General features: G+C 24.3%; 2 protein-coding genes across 3 annotated transcripts; both read right to left on the minus strand.

The window, feature by feature from the left end:
* Positions 1-410: 410 nt before the first annotated feature.
* Positions 411-19,885, minus strand: LOC126903482 (kinesin-like protein KIF2A). Of its 2 annotated transcripts, none has more exons than XM_050681648.1 (14): positions 19,411-19,885; positions 6,191-6,285; positions 6,009-6,122; positions 5,855-5,897; positions 3,956-4,370; positions 3,779-3,882; positions 3,547-3,709; positions 3,239-3,485; positions 3,037-3,179; positions 2,793-2,959; positions 2,547-2,701; positions 2,265-2,483; positions 2,015-2,189; positions 411-722 (listed from the first exon to the last, which is right to left on the minus strand). In XM_050681648.1, exons 1-14 carry the CDS (start codon positions 19,484-19,486, stop codon positions 583-585), a joined length of 2,256 nt encoding a protein of 751 aa, XP_050537605.1. In that variant the 5' UTR covers positions 19,487-19,885; the 3' UTR covers positions 411-582. The 2 variants fall into 2 exon arrangements, with proteins under 2 accessions (XP_050537605.1, XP_050537604.1); XM_050681647.1 differs by lacking the exon at positions 19,411-19,885 and adding an exon at positions 8,063-8,252.
* A 2,466-nt stretch (positions 19,886-22,351) lies between these two features.
* Positions 22,352-24,065, minus strand: LOC126903957 (uncharacterized). The gene is made up of 2 exons (XM_050682546.1): positions 23,104-24,065; positions 22,352-22,827 (listed from the first exon to the last, which is right to left on the minus strand). The coding sequence occupies exons 1-2, from the start codon at positions 23,909-23,911 to the stop codon at positions 22,562-22,564; spliced, it is 1,074 nt and encodes a 357-aa protein (XP_050538503.1). The 5' UTR covers positions 23,912-24,065; the 3' UTR covers positions 22,352-22,561.
* Between the last annotated feature and the right edge of the window lie 56 nt (positions 24,066-24,121).

Genomic DNA, 24,121 nt, shown 5'->3' on the forward strand with positions numbered 1-24,121 from the left:
AAAAACCAGTCTACTATGCAAAAAAAAAATTATCTTAAGAGTATTATTGATTTGTTTTATTATTAATTATTAATTTTACTATTTACAAATACACATTTAAACAAAATATTGAATGGTAAGTGACTTGTAATGAATGTTTTTCCATGATTACTATCATTAAATGTATATATTATAAATATATTTTTTAATATTAATTAACAATTATATAACTGTTGTAAATAGATGGTAAATTAATATGCACATTTTCAATAAAAATAATCAGTAAAATGTTTTTGTTAAAAAATTACAATATAAAACCCAAAGATGTTTAAATTAGAAGAATAGATGATTTAGGGAGTGTACAACAATAACATTTTTTTTAGTTTTTCATGTTATAACTTAAAACAACATAAATTAAAAAATAGGCAATATCAGCTGCTAACATTGTTTAAGTTTTCATAGGCCAATAAAAGTAGAATCACCAAAAGAAAAAAATCACATCGTAGCAATAATGTTCATTATATCAATGAATAGTTTTCCTACTTTCACTTTTCACAATAAAAAAAAGCCTTAACAAATATTGTTGGCAACAAATTTAACCTTTTACCGGTGTCCACCTCGCATATTTTGACTAAATTGCTCCTCGGTTGTCAATTGCTTTCTAAAACCAACTACAATTTCCATCAAATCTTGTGTAACAGCCAATTTGTCTTGTAATAAATTGAGTAGTTGTAAAGAATATGCTGTAAAAATAATAATTATAATTTTAACATATTATTACTTAAAAAGACAGTATAGGTATATTCAAAAAATAAATAATAATAAAAGAAGGAAAGCTTTTAGTGAGCACAAAATAAAATGAGCCTTTTAAATCTAAAAATCTAGCTAATTCCAGGCATTTATTACTGGATAGAAATATACAGATCAAAATAGTTTAATATACTTAATGCTGATAATATAAACATACAAATAATATGATAAATATTATAAATTAACAAATAAATATATATTTAAAACAGACATACAATTTTATGACAAATACAAAAAAAAACGAAAGCAAGTATAAATAATAATGGAATAAGTAAAATAAAAGACCATTTATTTTTAATTAATCGAACATAAGAAAAAAATGTACAACTTTTTAACAATACTACATTATAATTCTATTAATCAACGTAGATATAGAAATCAAAATTATTGGGTAATAAAAATGTCATAATAAAATTTAATTATTAGTTATGAGTTATTAGTATTTTTTTAAAAAGAAGAGTTTAATTCTTTAAACAATAGACTTATACAAATGAAACTGAACTAACCAACACAAAATAATAATTTTTAATAAAGATAAAAAAAAATCATAACTCTTCACAGATAAAAAAGTGTAAAAACCTTATGATTTTACTTATAAAATATATGTATTTACTAAAAAGGAAAATATAAAGCCAGAGAATTAGGAACGACATCTATTTCAAGACATAAAAATTTTGGCCTCAAAATGTATTTAACAGAAAGAGTTAATATTTTTCCCACAATAGAGATGTTTAACTTTTTTTTCTCCAACAATAGCATTAAATCTTTGGTTACACGTTTATAAGAAATAACTTTTCAATACAATTAAAAGGAATAAGAAATTTAAAGTTTTACAATAAGTAAGTAAAAAATATTGATTGAAAATTACTATCTTATTGAATTTAGGCAATTTAAAAAAATATTAACAAAAATAATTCATTAATTTTTTACATAAATATATATTTGTCTCCATAAAAAATTAGAATAATTCAACATAGAAATTCTAAAAATCAAATCTACCATGAAATAATACTGATTAAGTTAAAGTTAGAAATTTTAAATAAAATATAACATGCAATCATCAAAGTTTTCAATACTAAAAAGCACACACATTTCTATTTCTATAATACATTAAAATGACCAATGCACAACAAGGGAAGAATAAATGTAAAAAACAGAGCATAAGCAATAGGCAACGCTAAAAATTGTAAGGCTATAAGTAAAGACATTTTGTTATCGTTGTTACCATCCACATCGTAGTCAACATTCCTAGTTATTCCCAACAGTTGTTTATCTTTTTGTAACCATTTCTGACTAGCATCTAATAAAGCCTTGTGTTTATCTAGCATATCATCTTCTTGCTCTTGCAACTGAGAAACAGCTTGTTGGAAATTATATAGATCAGGTGATATTTCTGCTTCCTATTAGAATATAAGAGATATGTTTAATATTTCATACACGAAAAGACAAAATTAAACCTATTTTTGAATACATACATTAAGTGACCTGAGAGCTGCTAAATCATCATCAACCATGCTCACATCTTGTAGATTTCGAGATATATTTGGAGTATGATTAGTTGCAGGAGAAAATGTTGGAACTTGTGTTTCTCCGCCTACTGGATCAGATGCATCTAATTCTTTAACACGGTCTGCATAACGGAGCGTATTAAGAGAATGCTCACAAGAGCTTAATCCTGGACTTATCATTGCAATCTAAATAATCACAAACCAAAAAATTAGTATTTTAAATAAAATTTTAAATACCCACTTCCTTACCATACAGGTCTTGCTATTTTCTCCAACAAAGGAATCTCTTAAAACTTGTGTCAATTTACTTGCTCTAAATGGTAAGTGAGAACCTTTTTTGCCTAAAGCTCTAATACATTCTTTTAAAGCAAGAAGAGATTTATTAATTTCTGCACCTTCCATTCCTATACACATTTTTAAATAATTAATACAACAACATGAAATTAAAACAACTTTTCTAAAGTAAACAATATTATAATATTTTTATTTTATTACGTGTTTGTCTATTAGCTGATGATGTATCAGCTCCTCTTTCATTCCCTGCTAAATCTATCAAAGAAAATTTTCCATGTATTTGATTTAATCCAGGTATCCGTAATACAATTTGAAAGACAGCATGTGATCTTGAAGAATTACTGTTAGCTGATGTCTGACCAGATGTCCTTTATAAAAATTTAAAATTCAAAAGTGATAAATAAAATAATAGCATATTATGATTATAATAAAATATAATATTTACCTTGCACTATTTCCATCATTAATTAACTTTAATACTTCATCCACAGAAGTAACAACTTTTTCAGTAAGGCCAACTACTTGTACTTTTTGCATACCATCTTCAAGTACTCTTAATTTAGCTTTATCACCCAACAAATCAAAAACCTTTAAAAGGGCTAGATTAACGCAATTCTTTATTTTACTTTCAATAGTTAAAAAATTACTTTTCCGCTGTAAATTTCAAAAAAACTAGCAGTAACTACTAAGTTTAACGGACCATAACTGGGAGAATTTAAAAATCGAAAAACATCTTTAGCAGCCATAGCATAAATGCCTTTTTTACAGTCTTGAGTTTTTCCATGGAAGTCACCACCCATAGTATGAGTTTTACCACTACCAGTTTGCCCATAGGCAAAACAAGTTGCCATACCTCCATCAAATATAGTTTTTACTAGAGGTTTAGCAGAATATCTATAAAAAAACACTAGTAAAAATACTTAAATTAAATAATATTCAGAATAATTAATTATACTTATAAACGGTTTCATTTGTGCAAGTTTCATCAAAAGCATAATCAAAACGAAAGTGTTGATTTTCCAAATATTTTGTAAGATCTACTTTATTTTTGGGTTCATGGACAATGACCTGATTTTTGGTTGGAATTGCAATTACATCTACTTCCTTGCGATTGAGTTCTACAGACAAAACAATTAAAATTATAATATATAAAAATAAATTATTATATTTTTTTTCTTAATAATTACCTTTTTTGTTTAAAGGTCTTTTTCTAACACATACAGTTATTTGATGGTCTTCTACTAATTCATTATCTCTCAATGGTTTAAAATCTAAATTAGACTGATAATCTCTAGAAAAAGGATAAATATATATATATATATATATTTTTTTTTTTTTTTTTTAATTAAATTGGGGTTACTAACCGAATCATAGCAAGGAATTCCCAATTAGGATTACCAGGATCCATGTTCATTAAAGCTTCTTTTTCTTCTTTTAGTTCAGCTTGTCGTTGCCGTCTTTCTTCTCTATTTTTTTTTAACTTAGCTACTTCTTTAACAACATTACTTCGACGATCTTTAGCTGCTGCAGCTGCTACTGCTGCTGCTGTTGTTGTACTATTAGTAATACCACGATTTGTGTTGTTACTATATAAATTAGTTAATTGTTGTGTTTGAGGGGGAGGATCAGCAGGTTTTAATACAGGTATTTGTTGGTATTGAGAAGGTGGATTTAATGGGGTGCAAGGTACTGTAGTGGACAACATTTCACCAGATCCGTTGACTGCAGGTGAATAATGATTTGTTTGTCTAGTAACTGGTTTTGATCCTTTAAACGAACCTAAAATACATAAATTATAAAAAAAAGTTATTAAAACTTTTTTTAATGATATACAAAATAGTTGTTATTTTTAGTAAACAATTTAATCTCGCCAAGCTTATTTAAAATATTTTACACAAATAACAGAAATTTAATTGTAATAAATTAGAAATACAATTTATTTTTTGACTGTACTATAGGTAATTATAACAAAAAAACGTTTTGGGTTATATGGGCAAGATAATATTAAAAAAACAAAAATGCTTACAGAAAATATTCCTAATGCATCTAGAATAAATAGTCAATCTACTAAGATAATAAATCTTAAATTAACTAGTTATAATATAAATGTTCATACGTTAAAATTTGGTAAATGCAAACAACTAAAACTTTTGAATCACTGGTAACTAAGTTTACATTTTTTAAAATTATTGATTTTATAAGAATAAAATTTCAATTTTTACTCAAACAAATAACGAAAAAATAGTTTTATTCTTTTTGCTTGTACTAATTTTTAAACTAATGATATCAATATATATGATACAAGTAAATTTTGTTATACGGAGTAAGTCACAAAGATATGGCACACTGACAACATTTAATCCAATAATCATTTTGTTGAATATTTTTAAATAACTATTGTCTTCTTAAACTTCGTTCAATTTATAGATTTTATTATTTATCGCTAATAAGAATGAAATGAAAATAAAATAAAATTTTTTTTTGTTTTCAAATTTTAATAAAAGCATATTCTCACTTCTTAGAAAAAATTTTGATGGGTCGATAATATTTTAAAACAATTATTAATTAAGTTATAAGTATTTGAAAACATAGTGTATATGTAGCACGGATGGATATATAGGTTAAGCTGCAATCCCTATTTTAAACTTATAAATGAACTAACTAGCTTAAAAATTAATACAGTGATAAAATAACATATATAAATCCACACATTTTTTGATTAGAAAATTATTGTTATTATTTGTTAACTAAGTTAATAAAGTTATCTTTTGTATCTAAAATTGTTTAATCTAGCACCAACAGCTAGCTTTAACAATTTTTTTTGTAGTAGTATTGATGAAATTTTATATCTAGATCAAGATCCGGACACTAAAAAATTGCCTATAATTAATAATAATGTGCTATAAAATTATAACCCCCAAAATTTATATCATCGCTTATTTAAGATTTTAAATCTTAAATTAATAATTTAAATTATCGATTATTATAATTAATAGAATATTGAGGTTTTCTGACATGGTTTTATAACATGAATCCTCGGATAGTTTGGCTAATATCTATACTGTTTTGATTTTAAAAATAGTAATTTAAATTATGTTAAATATAAAAAGTAAGGTAATTTTTTATATAACTGAAATATTTTAAATTAATTTTTAATATATAAATCTAAAATAATTAATAATTACACTAAACTATCAAATAATAATAGAAAACTTAACAAAATAAGAAATCTAAAAATACGTTCATATAAACAAGAAACAAACCTTTATTATTTGTAAATGCTTGTATTGAGGCTTTAGTAGAATACTGAAAAAATAATATTAATACATTAATCATCAACTATTGTTTTTTCATTGTTTTATAAAAAATATTCAAATTTAGTGAGAAAATTAAGATATTTAATAATTAAGATCATACCCTTGCTAATTTACTAGTAGTTGGTATATTTGTACCGTTTTGAGCAACCATGTTGATAGTAGGAATATTTGAACGTAATTGTGGATTCAATTCAAGTATTCCATCTAAGTCAATCTTCAAAAGAAATAAATATTTATAATTTTCAAAAAAGAAAAATTTTTTAACTACATTTGAATATTTACCTCTTTCCCTTTAGTTTCACCGTTTTCTAACCACTCAACTGAAATACTCCTAGTATCTGGGTTCATTCGAGATACCACAGCTTTGTGCACACGTCCTAAAATAAAATAAAAATAATTAATCATGGTTAAAAAGTTATACAAAATTTAATAAGATCTTTTTATAATAATTAACAAGTGTTGTTATGCTAAAAAATATGGTGAAAAAATTCCTATTGATGAAAATATTTAACTATAGAATTTTTAATATTGTTAATATTTTAACTATTGGTAAAAATAAATTTGAAAAACAATACATTAATTAATATTTAAATATGTCCTTAATTATGGTAGCTTAGATGAATCTTAACATAGTTCGATTCAATATAAATTACATAATCAACAACATATACCTTTAGTAAAAAGTATACACAGTTGAAAATTAAACTAAAAAAGTTATCTAATATTGTTAAATTATATAGAAACATTTAATTTTAATTATAATTCTAAATAGGTTTGAATTTATACTTCACGAACTGAAAAACATTTGTAAGGAATTAAATTAAGTGTTCAAATATAAATAAGAATAAACCTATATAATAAATTTTAATAATAAAATATCCGATTTTTCAAAATATTTCTGCAAATATTTTAAATTGTATGAGCTTCGAACTATCTATAAAACTTTTATAATGGGATTAATCTTGAAAGTTAAATTACGTGTTGATAATGAACTTGACCATTTTTTTTGTCTAAATGATTTTAAAGGTTGCCAATGGGGATAAATTAATAAACAAAAAGCAACAACCTCTAGGCAATTCATTTAAAATGTGTTTGTACGAAAAAGTATGTTTTCGCATATCAACGGAAACTATGGTAACATTTTTGGGTGAACGCTATAATATGATAAAGTGACCACAACATATGTCAACTTTCAATATTTCGAGTAAAAAACAAAAAATAAAAAGACAGTAAATGTTTTACTATTAAAACTTATTTTTACAATGACAATAAAAATATATGTAGGATCAAACTAAAATGAAATAGGATACATTAAAAACAAATATAATAATCAATGTCACGTTTTTCAAAAATAAATAGAATATGCCTCAATTTAAAAATTGAAGTGTTAGTAATATTCGCTAAATAACAGTTTTAAATTATTTACAACTATATCAATACATAAAACTCAATTAAAAATTATAATAAATTTTGATTAAATAGGTAGTTTTCAAGTCAAAAATTCTTTGATATGATAAATTATTCATTCTATATAAATAATTAAATTTTATATTACTTCAAACATATTTTCGAACTAATTTCTAAAAAAAATATACATATACATACATTTAATTAACAACTAATCAACAATTTAAAGTAATGACTAGAAGTGAGAGGTGGTTGGTTTCTGCTATTTATATCACTAGCATTTCCCGATCGTACCTTCGTCCCGCCAAGGTATAAAAATGAAAATAACTTCCGAAATACTGTTCAAAAATTTATTATCGACCAGTCATTTTCTTAATTAGATTATATTCTATTTTATAAACAAGTTAAATATGTATGTTGCTATTTAAAAGAATAGAGTTGACACTCTTTTAAGTTATAAGGGACGATTCTAAAAAATCATTATTAGCTGATAGATAAATCATATGTCACTAAAAAAGCAAAATATTATTTTTATTTTGAGAGTAATAGAGTGGTTTATAATAAACTTATCACTCTGTATATATTTACAATTTAAGTTTCCTTTAATAATAGAACAATCACTTTAAAAAAAAGGAAGTTTAAGATTATAATACGGTCATTATTAGTTGAAAGAAAACTTAGAAAAAAAAGCTTATTATTAATATTCCAAAAAAATAAAAAACAAATATAAATTATAAAAATACTAACCCTTATCATAAATAAACAAGAAATTATTTTTTCCTTCAGTAGGATAATCAATAAAATAACATTGAACACTTTTATCCAAAGTTTCAGTTTTATTTAATCCGCTAACTGTCTTACTATTCTCCTTATAATTTTTTCTTCGATAAAAACACGATAATTTTTTATTTAACCACGGCATTATACCAAAATTATCAATAGTTCAGTTAGGATTAATCTGACCTCCTTACACGAAAAGTTAAATTATAATACAAATACAAAAAAGTTGTCAAAAACTGTTCAGAAAGAGCTCAACAAGATAACTAATAAAAAATGAAACGTCTCTTTGTATACTAGTAAACCAAGTATTTTAATTAACGTGCGAACTTTTTAATTGTATCAATAGTGAAACATAACATTGTTTGGGTGTACTTTACCGTCGCTGATCGAGAAATACAGTTAGCAAATCGTGCCTGGCACACTTGGGACAACTCCCATTCAGCACATTATGAGCATATAGACACTAGTTATATTGTCAACAGGAAAAATTCCTCTATAGACAAAAGCCACATTTAAAAATAAACATCAGATCGATCAACTTCTTTGAATTTTCGATCACATTTCAATTGAAGAATTTATAACTAAGATTTTTGACGAGATGATTACATTAACTCTTAAAATCTTAATGCGCCCAAATGGAAGCACAATAAAAGTTTATTTTATGACAATTGTAGACAGTATGTGCTATTTTCACTACCTGAGACTTCATAAAATTGTGTCTCAGCTTTTAAGAATTTAAAAAAACCCATATTTCAAAATTAATAGGCTTGGTACAACAATCGAATAAGTCCAACTTTTTTAGAAAATATCATTTTGTTAATTGTTGAATATGATTTTTCCGCGTAGTTCGGTACAAAATTAAGTCCTATTATTAGCAAAGATATTTCATTTAGAAAAAAAAACATTTTACCATTGCTTTTGGATAAAACATTTTGATAAAACTTTCTCCTGAAAAATTATAAAAAAATTAACTTATTTGATTGTTGCGCCAAACCAATTGTTCTCTATTATTTATCGCGAAAAATAAAAACATACAACCCATTTAGACAATTATGGTTAAATATAAAAGTATTAATAAATTATCACCTCCAACGGTGAATATAACATATAGTCACAGTACACAATTGACCTATAACCTTATTTGGAAGATTGATAACTTCGTATATCCCTCAAGGATTTCAAGATATGTTAGAATTGACCGTATTTATGTTCTTTTAGATATTTGTAGGGAAATTGTATTCAATAAAAAATGTATTTAATTAACATACTTTTTTCACAATACGAAATACATATTATATCCTTCAGTAACTTTAGTCAGGAATCCCTATGAAGATCTTATAGATATAATATGTATTTTGGGTGGGTTGTAGAAAGTTTAAGTGAAAGCTTGTGTGGAAATTTAATCACTTGGAGAGTACTATTTAATTTAAAATTATATTTTCAAATGAGATAGAAAAAGAGATAAATTTATTCTATATGAATATTATAATTAATATTTTAGACTTTTAAATATTCTATTATACACGATATAACTGTATAGCTAACATCGATATTACTACTTAGATTGTTTAACATATTGACTGGAAACAAAAATAATTATTAACTTATTTGAAATATGACATTTTATAGAATAAAAAAGAATTAATCGTAGTAAAATAAAAGTTCACTAACCTCTATTTTCTGTTCGTTAATACTTAAAATATAATCATATATCAAAGTGACCCTATAACCAAGTCGATCAGTAAAAATGTTTATAAATGTCTTTTTTACCTATAAAGTTTTAAAATAACTCGCACAACATTGTCGCGTAGCTCATCATACTGCATAAATTTTCCCGATTTTATTTAAATAATCTCAAATTATACATATGTATTATTTTGATTAAAAAAAATATTAATAAATTTGATTTTCTCCTATTCTTTATACTTCAGTTGTGTTTAGTGAAACTTAAAATAATAAAACTACTCTTATAAGTTTAAGAGCTATGAAGTTATAAGGCCTATTTTGCTTTGTCATTTAAACGGATACAATTGTTTATAGAAATGAGTAATATGACATCGAATAAAAAATTAAAAAAACTTAATGATTTAAAAAGCAAATCAATATACTAAATTGATAAAAATTGCATTTTTAAACGTGAAAATTAGCTTTTAGTATATTTAGAAATTTATTTTTAGTATATTGTATTAATATAAGAAAAAAAACTATATCGAAATGGTGAACCATTAAGTAGATACTACTAACAATATAAATACTATCTAAAACAGATTATAAATATAAGAGCTTACGTTCAAAATTTAAAAAAAATAATAAAAGTAATGAGATAAGATAAATAACGTACACTAAACGTCCATTAAAATTCATAAATTAATGATTTGTATAAAAATTTAAAAAACCAACTTTTAGAGTACTAGCTGTAATTTTTTTACAATATTTTGTCAGTGAGCATGTTAACAATGCATGCAAATAATGAATTCTAAACAAAATTGTACTATTAAAAAATTAAATAAGTACAAATTAAATAAATATACATTTTTAATAATATATACATTAATACAATAGTTGTATAATACAATTGTTTAAAATAATTACTAAATGATTTTGATAGAAAAAAAAAATATTTTTATGTTCAAATTTATGTTTAAATTGTAGAACTTAATAAAAAAACCGGGACCTTCTATACGTATACGTAAGAGGCCCTTACAGTACTCTGCATTTTCTGGACGTCCATATATGGTCCTGTGACAGTCAGACCGCCCACAGAAGACACTATTGAAGGTCAAACAACTGTTGTCTCGTCACCCACCCAAACGAAAACCATTTACCTATTATTTTTACAAATCGTTTATACTTTATATCAGAGTGAATGGTTTCAAATATGACTCAGACATATAAACAAACAAAAACTATTAGATTTTTAAAAGAAACTATTAGAATTTTAAACAAATAAATAAATATCGCCTTCACATATTAATATATCTATATCATATAAAACTTAATACATTTTGTTAATTGATAATTAAAAAAATTTAAGTCGATATTTATATTATATATTGAGTATTAGGGATATCACCTATATATACAGACTTTTTTATCATAACCAACTTAACTCGCAGAATCAAAGTAACTTTCAATATTTTAGTTACATATTGTTCTTGAATTATTAGCTGTACAAAACTTTTTATGTTCATCCCTTACCTATTATTAGGGTGTAAACTTTGGTTTTGTAAATAGAAAGTGTTATAATAATAAAATGTTTAAGGTTTTTTATTAAGAATAATACCAATGGATATGTAGTGAGGGACTCACCCTTGCTACATATCCACCAACAGATCGTACTGGTGTAAATACACTAGACCGCGGATACGTACCTACTCTATGTATTAAAATGTTTGTAACAGATAAATGGTCCATCGTATAAAAAAAATGATTAGAACAAAAATTGTAATTTTTTCTTCTATCATATAACAAAGTTAAAAATAGAGGTTTCCATTCAATAAAATGAATTAAAAATTTTCTAACGCAGAACGATAAAAAAGTTTTTATTACCATATATCTTAATTTATTGAAACAAATATTATCTCTCTTTACAAACATTTAAAATATTCAATAATTATTGAGCCAATGACTGTCTACCAAAAATAGATAACGTCTATATAAATTATTACGATTTCAGTATGCCAGTTAATAGCTATGCAATTCATAAAATAATTATTTATTTGTAAATTCATATGTAGATATTTATATATTTATCTATCTATAAATATACATTTTGTAAGATACTCATGTACCTCTATTTATCTGTTATAAAATATTTTTTTATGTTCATTTTTTATGTTTTATAGATGTGTTAAGTTAATTTTTTTAAATAGTATACATACAAGGGGTGTCTCAAAAAAAAATTTCCCAAAGCTGGAAAAAATAGTCAATTACATTTTATGTATTAATGATATTTAATTCGAATACCTCAGCTCAAAAACCATTTTTCTACATATTCACCCGAAATATCAATGCATTTATGAAAACGATGTGATAGTTTTTTTTAACATTATTCGAAGTGGTCGGTGCTCATCTGATTGAAATAGTTGTCGACAACATTGGTAATTTCCTCGTTGATTCTAAAGTTCTTCCCTCCTAGGAAACTGTAAAGTTTCAGGAACAGGTGGTAATCAAAAGGTGCAAGGTCTGGAGTGTACATAGGGTGTTGGAAGATTTCCCAATTCATGTATGTAAAGGATTTTTTGGCTCTGAAGAGTGGAATGGGGGCGCGCATTATCGTGCATCAACAGAACACCTATGGAAAGCAAATGTGGTTACTCTCGCTTTATCGCGGCCCTAAACTTTTTCAAAACGTCACAATACCCGTTCGCATTGATTGTGGTGCCGATTGGAAGATAGTCAATGAGCAGATCTACTCTCCAATTCAAGAATACTGTGGTCATCACCTTCCCAGTCGAGTAAAGAACTTTCTTTCATCACAATTTCACGCCCGAACAAAAACTTATTCTATACTTCCGCACTTTCATCACCCTCAAAACGTTTTCTTCGTAAACAGAAATGATCTCCTTATAAATTTCCAAATAACTTTTAGCGTCAAAAAACTAATCACTGTACGGACTATCAAGGTGGACACGTTTGGTGTAGATGTAATTTTGAGCTTATGACATCTTCCTCTCCATTTCTCGATATTGCTCGTGAAAAATCCAACGTTACCAACAATAATCGTCTAAAGATTCCTAAAAATCTGGATGTTTCCAGTTCATTTTAAAGTTGGGGAAAAACATAGGGAACCTTTTTTTTTGAAACAACCTTCGTATTTAACTAGTTCATAAAATAGAAAATTATCTAATTAAAAAAATGACTGGTCAATAACATCTTTTGATCTAATACTTTGGAAATTATTAGTATTTTAAAATATAGACTGGATTTGAAGTGAATATGTTACTATTTTTATAAGTTTTTTCTCTAAGCCACTCTCCTCCTTCCGCCTACGTGCAAAATTGTGAATATCTTCCAAGACACTTGATCAGTCATTTCCTATTTTATAAGCTAGTTAAATATGTATGTTGTCATTTTAAAAAATAAAGTTGACACACCTATAATTCATAAGGGATGAACATAAAAAAAAATTGTACAACAGATAAATTAAATTACATATGTAACTAACAAAAGCCAAAAAAAAAAAATTATTATTAAAAGAGAAATTGAATGTTTGGAGTTAAAAGAATCAGTCTGTATACTTAATTTTTTTAATTGTATTTAATCTTTTAGGTTCAATACATTTTTTATTATTTGCCTTTAATGAGAAAAAATAAAATTTTATCAATCATAGTAATCAAGTGTGTTTTATGTTCATTCTTTATACCTTGTAAGGTTGTTAACTTTATTTTTCAATTGGCCACATACATAATTAACTATTTTATTCAACAGAAAAAATGCATGTAACTCAGTAAGTTCTTATCCTAATTGTTATATACCAATCAAAATATTTTGAAACAAATAAGCTAAACAATGGCTAGTTTTGAAAAAATTTAATAATAAAAAAAATTTATCTTTATTTTTATAAATTCAGAAAATAATAAAATTATGCTATTAACATTGTACAAAACTGTAAAAATTATAAAAAAATTAATGCAAAATATTTATTGGATAAAATTGTCATTGGCCAATCATTTTCTCAGTTAAATTATCTATTTAATAAAATAGTTAACTATGTATGTTGTTATGAAAAAAAAATAAAATTAACACTTATAAGGCATAAGGGTTGAACATAAAAAATACTTGATGATTGATAAATTTTTATTTTTTCTTGTTAAAGACAAATAATAAAAAATATGGTTTAAATGTTAAAACTCCAAAAATTATTTTTAAAAAAAGTACTTTTACAAAATATACTTTGGTTCAAAAGTTATTTAAGATGTCAAAAACTGATGAGACATCCTGTATATAATTGAATGGTAGCCACAAAATAAAAGAAGCTTACAAATAATAAATATGCAAATTTCAGTATCAATTATTGATATTTTATTATTATCCAAAAATTAATAGAAAAAAACTAAATTTTTGTCTCTTTTAAATGTTTCAAAGATAAATGAGTCTTAGTTAATGATCAAAGTAGACAATTTGCTACATAATAAAATTCATTAAACAACTCGAATATTATCTTATTATTTTCATAATATATAATTAAATAATTATTCTCTAAAAATAAATTTAACATAAAAGCAGTTACAGGTTGATATGTTAAGAGTTTTTCATTTGTTATATAATTAGGTTACATAAGAACACATAAATATTTTTTGAATGGTTGTTTATAAGAACAAAAGTTAAATTTTTTTGTTTCAATANTGTTTATAAGAACAAAAGTTAAATTTTTTTGTTTCAATAACTAATTCATAATTAAAGTGATTTTAAAATTTTAATTGATTATTTATCATTAAAATTCTTGCCCCATACATCAAATAGTTTTCATTAACATTAATATCACAATATTGATTTGAGATATAACTATATGTATTTACTTGAATTTAAATAGCAGCATCGGTCTTTACAATTAAATTATGTTTCTTATGATATAATATTCATTATGTATCCTACTTATGAAATGGACTACTTTGATAAAATCGTTAAATTCTGCACTAAAGAATATATTGTCAGATAATTGCAAAAATTTATTCTTTTTTTTTTACTGTCAAATAATGAATAATTATATGGTCTCTTTTTTATAAAGATGGAATTCATATTTAAAATTCCATCTTTTATCTTTTATAAAATAATTAATAATATCATTTTATACATCAAATGGCGGTAATAACTGTTTAGCTTTAAAAAATCGATCAATTTCAAATGAGTTTTATAACATACATGATTTAAAATAAAAATACATGAAAACAATTTTTTTTTAATAATTTATTTTTAAAAAGTAATTGTCAAAAATTATAATCCATTATTTTTTTATCAAAATAATCACTATGTTAAAAAAAATTTGAGCATTAACAATAATTTATTAAAATACATAAAATATGTTATGTCTAAATATTTTGCATGTTACAAGCATAACTGATTTACTTTAAAGAACTATTTTAACTTGGTTGTGAGGGATAAGTGGGGATAGGTATAGATGATATCTGACAGTGATTAAAATCAGTTTAAAAAAAATGTTTCAATGAAAATCTATAGATAATTTAAATTTAAGTGTTTAATTTTTAAAAGAAATTATTGAATTATTCCAAAAGCAACATGAACTACTACTATTTCCTTATTTATATCCTGATTACAAGTTTTATGATTTAAAATTATATTGCACACAAAAATACTTAGTATAGTAATTATATTAAGTATCAAATTGATATTTTATAATTTAGTATTGTAATTTTTACAGATAAATTTAAAGAGTTATGTAGTTGTTGTACACAGAATGACTTTTTTCATATTAGATACAAAATTACTCTTAAAATAATTAATTTTAATAAGAAAATTCTTTTTGATATATTTTATTTTATATATTTCTTGATTTATTAATTATTAAGTTTTTTTTATTTCATCCCTTAAACCTTATAAGGGTGTTAACTATATTTTTTTTAATGGCAACATACATATTTAACTAGCTAATAAAATAAACCATATAATTAAGAAAATGACTAGTCAAAAATAATTTTTCAAATAGTACATCATTAGATATTAACATTTTTTTATTTAGAATGGAGAAAGAGCACCAAAAAGTAATTTGTCATAATAAAAATAGCATAAAAAATACTACACCTAAATTCTATACTTTAAAATGGTTATAATTTCTGAAATTATGGGTCAAAAGAAGTCATTTTTGGACCACTCATTTTTATTTTAAAAGCTAGTTTAATATGTATATTGCCATAATAAATTTAAGGTAACACCCTTATAAGGTATAAAGGATGAATCTTTCATAAATATTAGTTTTTCATGAATGAACTTAATCGTTTGAAAATCTTAAGAATCAGATAATTTTTCCAACAAAATAAAGTATTCATCTTCTATAACATCAAATTGTAAGTAACTATACAGAGTATCAATAAGGAATGTTAAATTTGTAGTAAGATGATCAATTTTTCCATTGATTTTATCATCTTTAGATTTTTTTTCAATCCATATTTTATGTAAATTTGTTTGAACTTGTTTAATACGAGATAAAAAAGTAAATAATTTAGAATACTTTTTAATAATATAATCTGTAAATATGAACTGCAGAGGCCACTTTGTTTCAATTGACATTTTAATTTTTGTCCATTTCACATCATCAGATTCAGTGTTCTCTATAGAACTAAATCGAAACATTTTCCAAATTGTTTTAGAAATTTTTAAATTTTCTCCTGTATCTACAAAAGCTAATTGTATAGATTTAATACTATGATCACATCTTAAAGAAAGGCTTCCAAGTTTATTTAAAAAATTTCTATAAAATTCTCCATTTCCAAGCAAATAAAAATCTCTAAATAACTTTAAATGATTGTAAATAGTATTTTCATGAAGTGCAACTTTCATCATGAATTCATCAACTACAAAATAAAACTTTTCAATTACTTCAGTAAATTCAGTTTTAGTGAACAAAGGTAGATTTTCTAAATCAAGTACAGCTTTTATACTATGATCACATCATAAACACGAAATATAATTTTCTTAGCATTATCATTATATTAAGAGAAATTGACTGAATAATAGTGGCTATTATAAGAATCCACCCTGTATTTATTTACCACAATTTATCAAGAGCCATTAGTATCTAGAATATTTTTTTTGGAACGGACAGCCCTCATTTCTATTTAATATACCTATTTAACATTATTAGTTGCAAAAATTCTCCCTGAAAATATATACAATTAAAACTTATATTTTTTTGTAAAAGAGGGTCAAATAGGGTAATTTTCTTCTGCTCTCATAAGGCTATACCATTTGACGTAATATATAAATAAATTATTAAGAATTTATAATTATAACAACACAAAAAATTATTTTTTGGAACATTTTCAAAAATTAGGTTGAAAAAAGATTTTACTTTTTACATGTACGTTTCCAGTTTTGAACCTCTCTGTATAAAGCAAAATAGTCTGATTTAAAAAATAAAGTATGTCAGATGAAAGGGGTATATATAAGTATTTATAAAAAAAATTTTTGTTGAACCATTTATTTTTGAAAAAGTTATTGCAACTTAAAGTTGAAAATATAAAGTCAAAAATTTTAACACAAAAATAGCATGTTTTAAACTACAGCAGCTATTTGCACATAGAAGATAAGTTGTTGAGACAAACATATATATATATATATATTTTTAATTTAGAATATGTAACAAGTATTAATTTCACATATGTCAAAATGATTCAATATTTCCAGAACATTTTCAAATGTTAACTTTTTGTGCAGAAGTTACTATATTGAATCTTCTCCAAAGAAAGATTTTCAAAAAATTTATATCAAATGAAAGGAAAATTTGATGTTTATATAAAAAGATTATTTTGATCCATTCATTTTTCAATGAGTTATGACATTTTAAAAAGTTTTAAAAATATTAAAATTTCAAAGTATAATTCTTAGGGAATATTCCTCATTTACAGAGATTGAGGGGAATTTTTTTCAATTTTAAAGGGCAATGTCTTTAGCGAAATAACATCTGTGATCTGTTGACGTATTTTTTAAATAAAATCAGTTCATTGAAAGCTGAGAAAAAAAGATGACAGACACAAAAAAAAACACATCATAGCAAAATTAATGCCTTCTCAGCCTCGCATCGAAACTAAAATCAGTGAAATATGTTAAAAATATTTTGTTATTAAAATATAAATTCCTAATAAACTTTTATATGCATTAAAAAATGATTTTTGTACAATAAATATTACACAATAGAAAACATTGAAATTCTATTAAATTGATCAATAATTCAATAAATTCTCTTATATTATAATTCATTTATCATCAAATATTCTAAAATAATTAAAACAAAAGTTTTACTATTTAATTAAATTAAATTTAAACCTTCACAATTCGTTAAGATTCCAAACACTTGGTATTTTTTCAAATATATGCAAGAATAAAATTCCATCTTCTAGTAATAATCAATTTTATGGTTGTTTTTCAAACACATAGTAATTATAAAGTACAAACGGTTTTATTTCTATTTTTTACATTACTTAAAATGCGTCAACTTAATATTTTCAAACGCTATGTCATTTCACAAAAAATATATATTGTAAAAAGTATATTATTGTTCCAAGTTTGTTATATTATAAAATAAAAACATATTTTAATAGGAAATCATAAATTCATATTCATATTTATATTTATCAAGATTCCACTATTCAATAACATTAATTTCTAATCATTTTATTATTTACATTTAATTAAATTAAAATTCTACTTCAAAATTTTTGAACTTTTCTATAATAACTCAAATGTTTATATAGTTATTTAAGTGATTATAATAGCTCTAATATTATTATAGTTCTTTAAATGATTACCTAAAGTCTTTAGAAAAATTGTTCGTTCCATTTTATTTCTAATTTTGATTCTAAAAATCTACCCGATGAGCAAATTTTTACTTTAAAATGCCTATGCATAAATTTAAAGGTATTTTTTAGTCATATATAAATATATAATTGTATACCCATATATATGAAAGACTAAAATGTTCACCAGTCAAAATATTGCCACTTGGCGCATCTAATAATATTGACTCTTTGAATTTATGATACCATTTAATATAAATATAATAAGAGTTATTTGATTTAATCCAACTAGGTATTTAAGATATTTATAATTTACACATGGAAATAGAAATTTTTATTTTACTATGCACAGTAATAACAACATAAATCACTAAATAATTTTGCATTTAAAGTTTTCTATTTATAATTCTATACACAAGATATTATTCACACTACTTTCCTCTAAGAGTGCTCATTATATTTACAAACTTTACCAATCTAATTGCAGTTATAAAATTCACCCTTAAACAATAATATAGGATGAAAAAGATTTCATAACTAAAAATATTTTTTCTATTTGAAAAGGTAAAACTAGTCATTGATAAATAAGATCTATGTAAAGATTACATATAAGTAAATAATGTGAACAAGAAACCAAAAGAAAAGTAACATTTTATTAAAATATCTCAATAATTGACGTGATATATAATCTAATCAATAACGGGGTGATATTAAAAAAAATTAACAGACATTATCGCAATTCAAGATACAAGAAAAAAGTATCAAAGATGGGAAAAGCCCACCACTAATAATTATTTTCCTACTCATGAGTAAAATTACTAATTATTAATGATCATCGCTTACCATCAGTTCGTTTGATTTTTATGTCCATAGCTAATTTTAAGTTGATGCCTTCAAAATAACCGTCTTCGACTTGCATTTTGTTAATTTTATACGTTAGATATAGGAACACAAAAATTTATAAAGATAATAAATAGCCGAATGGCAATTTAACGAAACAAAAATATTATTGAGGAATTTCACACAAACGATACCTATAAAACCGTTAAGTAGTGATAACCAACGGACGACATATGAGAATAGCGGCAGCGAACAAAGGCCAACGGATCCATACCACGTTGTGTGTAGTCTTTGACTCCGTTGTTAAGAAAACTCGCACGAGTTAATTTTAAAAATAACAATTATTGATACAAATGTACATCCTATGTTATAACAGTATAGAGTGTAAAATCTCCCAACAGAATATAAAAAAATTACGAAAAATGATCCAAGTGCGATTTCACTGAACGTCGATTGGTTTTTGAACGGTTTTTTTCACATCTCCTTTCTCACACACACTGTGCAACACAAATAAAGCGGTGGGGGGAAATAACGATCACTATCTTCTAAAAATTCAAAAAGCCCTATGGTACGTTGCATACAAGGTCTGCCAAGCGGTTAACTGCATTCATTACGACCTGCGCAATCTATTTTACCTATTGTACATCAAATTTTACAATTTTAGTAAGTATAAGTCACTTTATTTGGAGTTAAGCTAATAAATAAATACTGTTGTCTTCGTGTATTCTTTAATTTTTAGCGGGTTAAATTGTTTAAAAAAATTTAAGAATTACTCATTGAAGCAAGTTTCATGTAATCTACTACAATAAAAAAATTGAAGTAAATAACTGCTGCATTTTATTATCAATATTTTTTCAGAACTGTATGAATAGTTCTATATTATAAGTTTTTTTTAATATTCCTAACAAAATTTAAATACACATTTCTATAAACATTAATTAAATACAAATAAGATGTACAAACATTATTATAACATTAATATGTTTCAGTACTGAATTTGATACTATAAATAAAATGATTAAATAAGTGTTGATGTTTTTTATTTGGCAATTAAAAGAAAATCATGAAAAACAAGATTTTAAAATTATTGATATAATGGCATATTAAAATATAACGGGATATAATCCGATCTAAAAAACAAGTGTGTCAGATAAAAGGGATATATACAAATTTATTATAAAAAAATAATAATATTGATCCATACATTTTTCAAAAAGTTATAGCAATATAAATTAAAAAATATAAAATCAAGATTTTTTTCATGAAAATCGTACATTTTTCTTTAACTTTGATGTCCGTTTTCACCACGAAGACAAGTCCAAAGGTCAAATTTTTTTTCAGAATAAAGTATATTCCATAAGCTTTCATTTAAGATGTATTTAAAAGTCTATCCGGAACATTTTCAAAAGTTAAGCTGGAAAAGTTAATTTTTTATGAAAAAGTTGCCTTATTGAAACCCTCCCTATGGGCAGGTAAAGGGCAAATGTTCACAAAAATATATCAAATGATAGTGGAATATCTAAGTTATCTAAAAAAAAAAAAATTATATTAATTTGTTCATTTTTAAAAAAGTTATGACAGTTTAAAAAAAAAAAATTGAAATATGTCGAAAATTACCGATTTTTAAAATTGTAATATTTTGGGGGATTTCACCCATTTACGGGGTATGAAGTAATTCTTTTCAATTTTTGAGGGTAATGTCTTCGACTAGATACAATTTGTGATCTTTTGACGTAAAATAACACATCATATTAAAAAAATACCTTCTCAGCTTCGCATCGAAGCTATAAGTTCGTTATTAAATTTGTTTTAAACGCTAATTTAATAGCAAACTTTTCTTAAAGACTTACCTTACCTTACTATACCATGCATAGCTATATAAATGATAACAGTTAGAAAGACATTGTCAGGGCTGCACTGTTGTTAAATTAGTGAATCATATTGCATGCGTGATATCACAGATTACATTATCAAGTATAGTGTAATTTAATATAATCTAAGCGCTTATTAATTGAGCTTTAATTCAGTATTTTTTTAAGCATAGCCTGAACATTTCTCATCGTCAAAATAGTTTTAATGAAAATTAATTAAAAGCTATATTTTTTTATTATGATCAATAGTGTTTTTGCAATAAACTTTTTATTTTATTTTAGGGTGTACACTGATTTACCCTTCAATATAAATAATACATAAGTATTATTTTTCTAGAGTACAAGTTAATTAAATAAATCGTTATTAGGTATACACCATATACCCCTTTAATACCATTGAACATGATAATAGTTGAAGGTAGGGCACACCTCCAGAAATTCATCTGTAAAAACACTATTGCTTATAAAATATGATTATAAATAAGAATTAGTTTCTAAGAAAGATCCTTTTTTGAAAGCCCAATCACTTAAATCCTTTTTTAAATTTGCAAAAGGAACAATTTTATCAACACATTTTTTAAGGGCAATGGTACAATGTTTATTCTACATAAAATGTCTCCGAAAATAAAATATAATACTCATATTTGTACTTAATTATACAGACAATTCGTATTCAAAATTTTAAAAAATATATTTTCTGAAAAAATCGGATATTTTTGGAGATGAGCTACAATTTACTATTATAAAGGTTATCAAAAAACTAATTAAATTGAAACTAGTTTAATATTTAAGTGTCACGTGAAAATGTTAAACAATTTTACAAACAAGGCAACAGTGTGATAGCACAATAGTATGTAAGTCTTATAAATACTACTACTACCGCATATAATCAGTTATACACACATAATAGAATGATTATACGAGCATGGTTTTACACATACAGTCATACGGCTGTATGGACCGTGTGTGTGAGTGCGATAGCTACCATCATAGAGTTTGCACTGAGACATCTTTCATGAGAGTTGCTGTTATCGTCAGGCGATCAGGGCTTTATTGTAAATATAGCATCTTAATAATCTGTTTTATGAATGTATTATTTATAAAAAAAATACACTTTTTAAAGTAGTGATTTAACATTAATACGCTAAAAAATATCAATTTTTGTTACATTCTTATTTTAAAAAAATTAATATTAAACCAATTATAGTAATATTAAATGAATATTGAATTACATTTTGAAATATTTTAATTAATTAAATAAACAGTTCAATAACTTTAAATAATTAAGTGTCTAATAATGAAAATAAATATTCAATTTTTTTCTCCATTTGTAAAAACAATTGATTACTTTCCGCATAATCAATAAATGACTTGATAGCATCAAATTCTTTATTTTCAAATAAAGCTTTTAAATGAAATATAAACATTTCAGCATTTCCTAAACTATAACATTTAACAGTTGCCAACTTTGTTTCATCGTGAACGGGTTTTTCCTTTGTTGAGTACAATTCTTCGCCGTTTAATACCATTTTTCCTAACGCATTGCACCCTAAATCCAAACATAAGGTATTTAAATAAGATTTAAGGAGATAATCATCAATATCATTCTGGGTTTCAATTATAATTTTTATCTTATAAACAAAATCATCATGTTTTAAATCAAAGAACTTTACAAATTCATTAAGTAATTTTGGCCATTTTCGAATCAAATATTTCTTAGTACTGATTTTTTTTTGTTTTTCAACGTATAAAAAATGTTTCCATGTTAGTCTCAACATAATAACTTTGAAAATGTTAAACAATGAATTGTAGTACATTTGAATACCTTTCAGTTTGTTTTTCCTCCAATCAATATTATGTGCATTTTCATAATTTTCCTGCAATTGCTGCATAGTACTTATATCGGTTGCATTCCAATTAACTTGTACGTTGTACATATTCATAATACGAATTATTTTATGAACGTTCCTTCCGATATCTTTAATTAGAATATTTTTTTTTGTAAACTTCAGGTAGTGTGTAGTAGATAATTCAATATTCTCCAAAATAAATTCATTCATGATTTTTGTTTGTCTGGACATGAAACTACGTATTTCATTTAATGACCGATATTCTAATTGTTTTAATTTCTCTTGATGTATGAGGAATTTGTTACTTTTTGTATAACATTTCATAACTGAAGCCTCAGATTTTAATGTTTCTGTGACATAATCATGAGTATCTTTAAGATAAGTGTTTAGATGTTCAATTGATTTTGATTCTTTTTGATCATTTTGATTTAAATGATAATTAACAATAACTAAATAAATGTTTATTAACCACAGAGAACCTATTTCAATACCTTTGAAATCAAGCAACGTACTCATAATTTTATGAAAAACAATTTTTGTTTTTTCTTGGTTAAATGCACGATTTAATTCAAAATCCGGATGATATATTTCTAATCTAGCTAAATGCATATAGTTCAAAGCAAATGATAAATAAGAACACTTTAAAAGCTGAACATTTTCGACAGACATTAGTTGATTTTTCTTGTATCCAGTGTTTAGTGAATTACCACGATTTACTTGTAATAAAATTATCACCACAGCTACTTTTATTATACAACTAGAATTATTGCTTTGAATTAACATATTAATGAAATAGATATTTGTATATTTTGTAAAAATAATTATCAGATAGTATTAAAAAACGTGAATTTTTAAAAACTAAAACTCTTTAGTCTTAAGATACAACTTTTTAATAGATGTTATTCATTTTTATAATTTCTAGTATAAAATCTATAATTTTTTTCTATTTACTCGGATATTAATATATCAATGACGTACTTTCAATTGAGTAAA

This window comes from Daktulosphaira vitifoliae, unplaced genomic scaffold (genome assembly GCF_025091365.1).
Source record: "Daktulosphaira vitifoliae isolate Bord-2020 unplaced genomic scaffold, ASM2509136v1 Scaffold_4, whole genome shotgun sequence".
NCBI lineage: Eukaryota > Metazoa > Arthropoda > Insecta > Hemiptera > Phylloxeridae > Daktulosphaira > Daktulosphaira vitifoliae.

Excerpts from the sequence above, each read along its gene's own strand:
- LOC126903482 (XM_050681647.1), bottom strand. The coding sequence starts at position 8,237 with ATGCCGTGGTTAAATAAAAAATTATCGTGTTTTTATCGAAGAAAAAAT. Across the intron at positions 6,123-6,190 it reads GTGAAACTAAAGGGAAAGAG|ATTGACTTAGATGGAATACT; the intron begins GTAAATATTCAA and ends TTTCTTTTGAAG. Across the intron at positions 2,484-2,546 it reads AAAATAGCAAGACCTGTATG|ATTGCAATGATAAGTCCAGG; the intron begins GTAAGGAAGTGG and ends GTGATTATTTAG.
- LOC126903957 (XM_050682546.1), bottom strand. The coding sequence starts at position 23,911 with ATGTTAATTCAAAGCAATAATTCTAGTTGTATAATAAAAGTAGCTGTG. Across the intron at positions 22,828-23,103 it reads GAGGAAAAACAAACTGAAAG|GGTGCAATGCGTTAGGAAAA; the intron begins GTATTCAAATGT and ends GTTTGGATTTAG.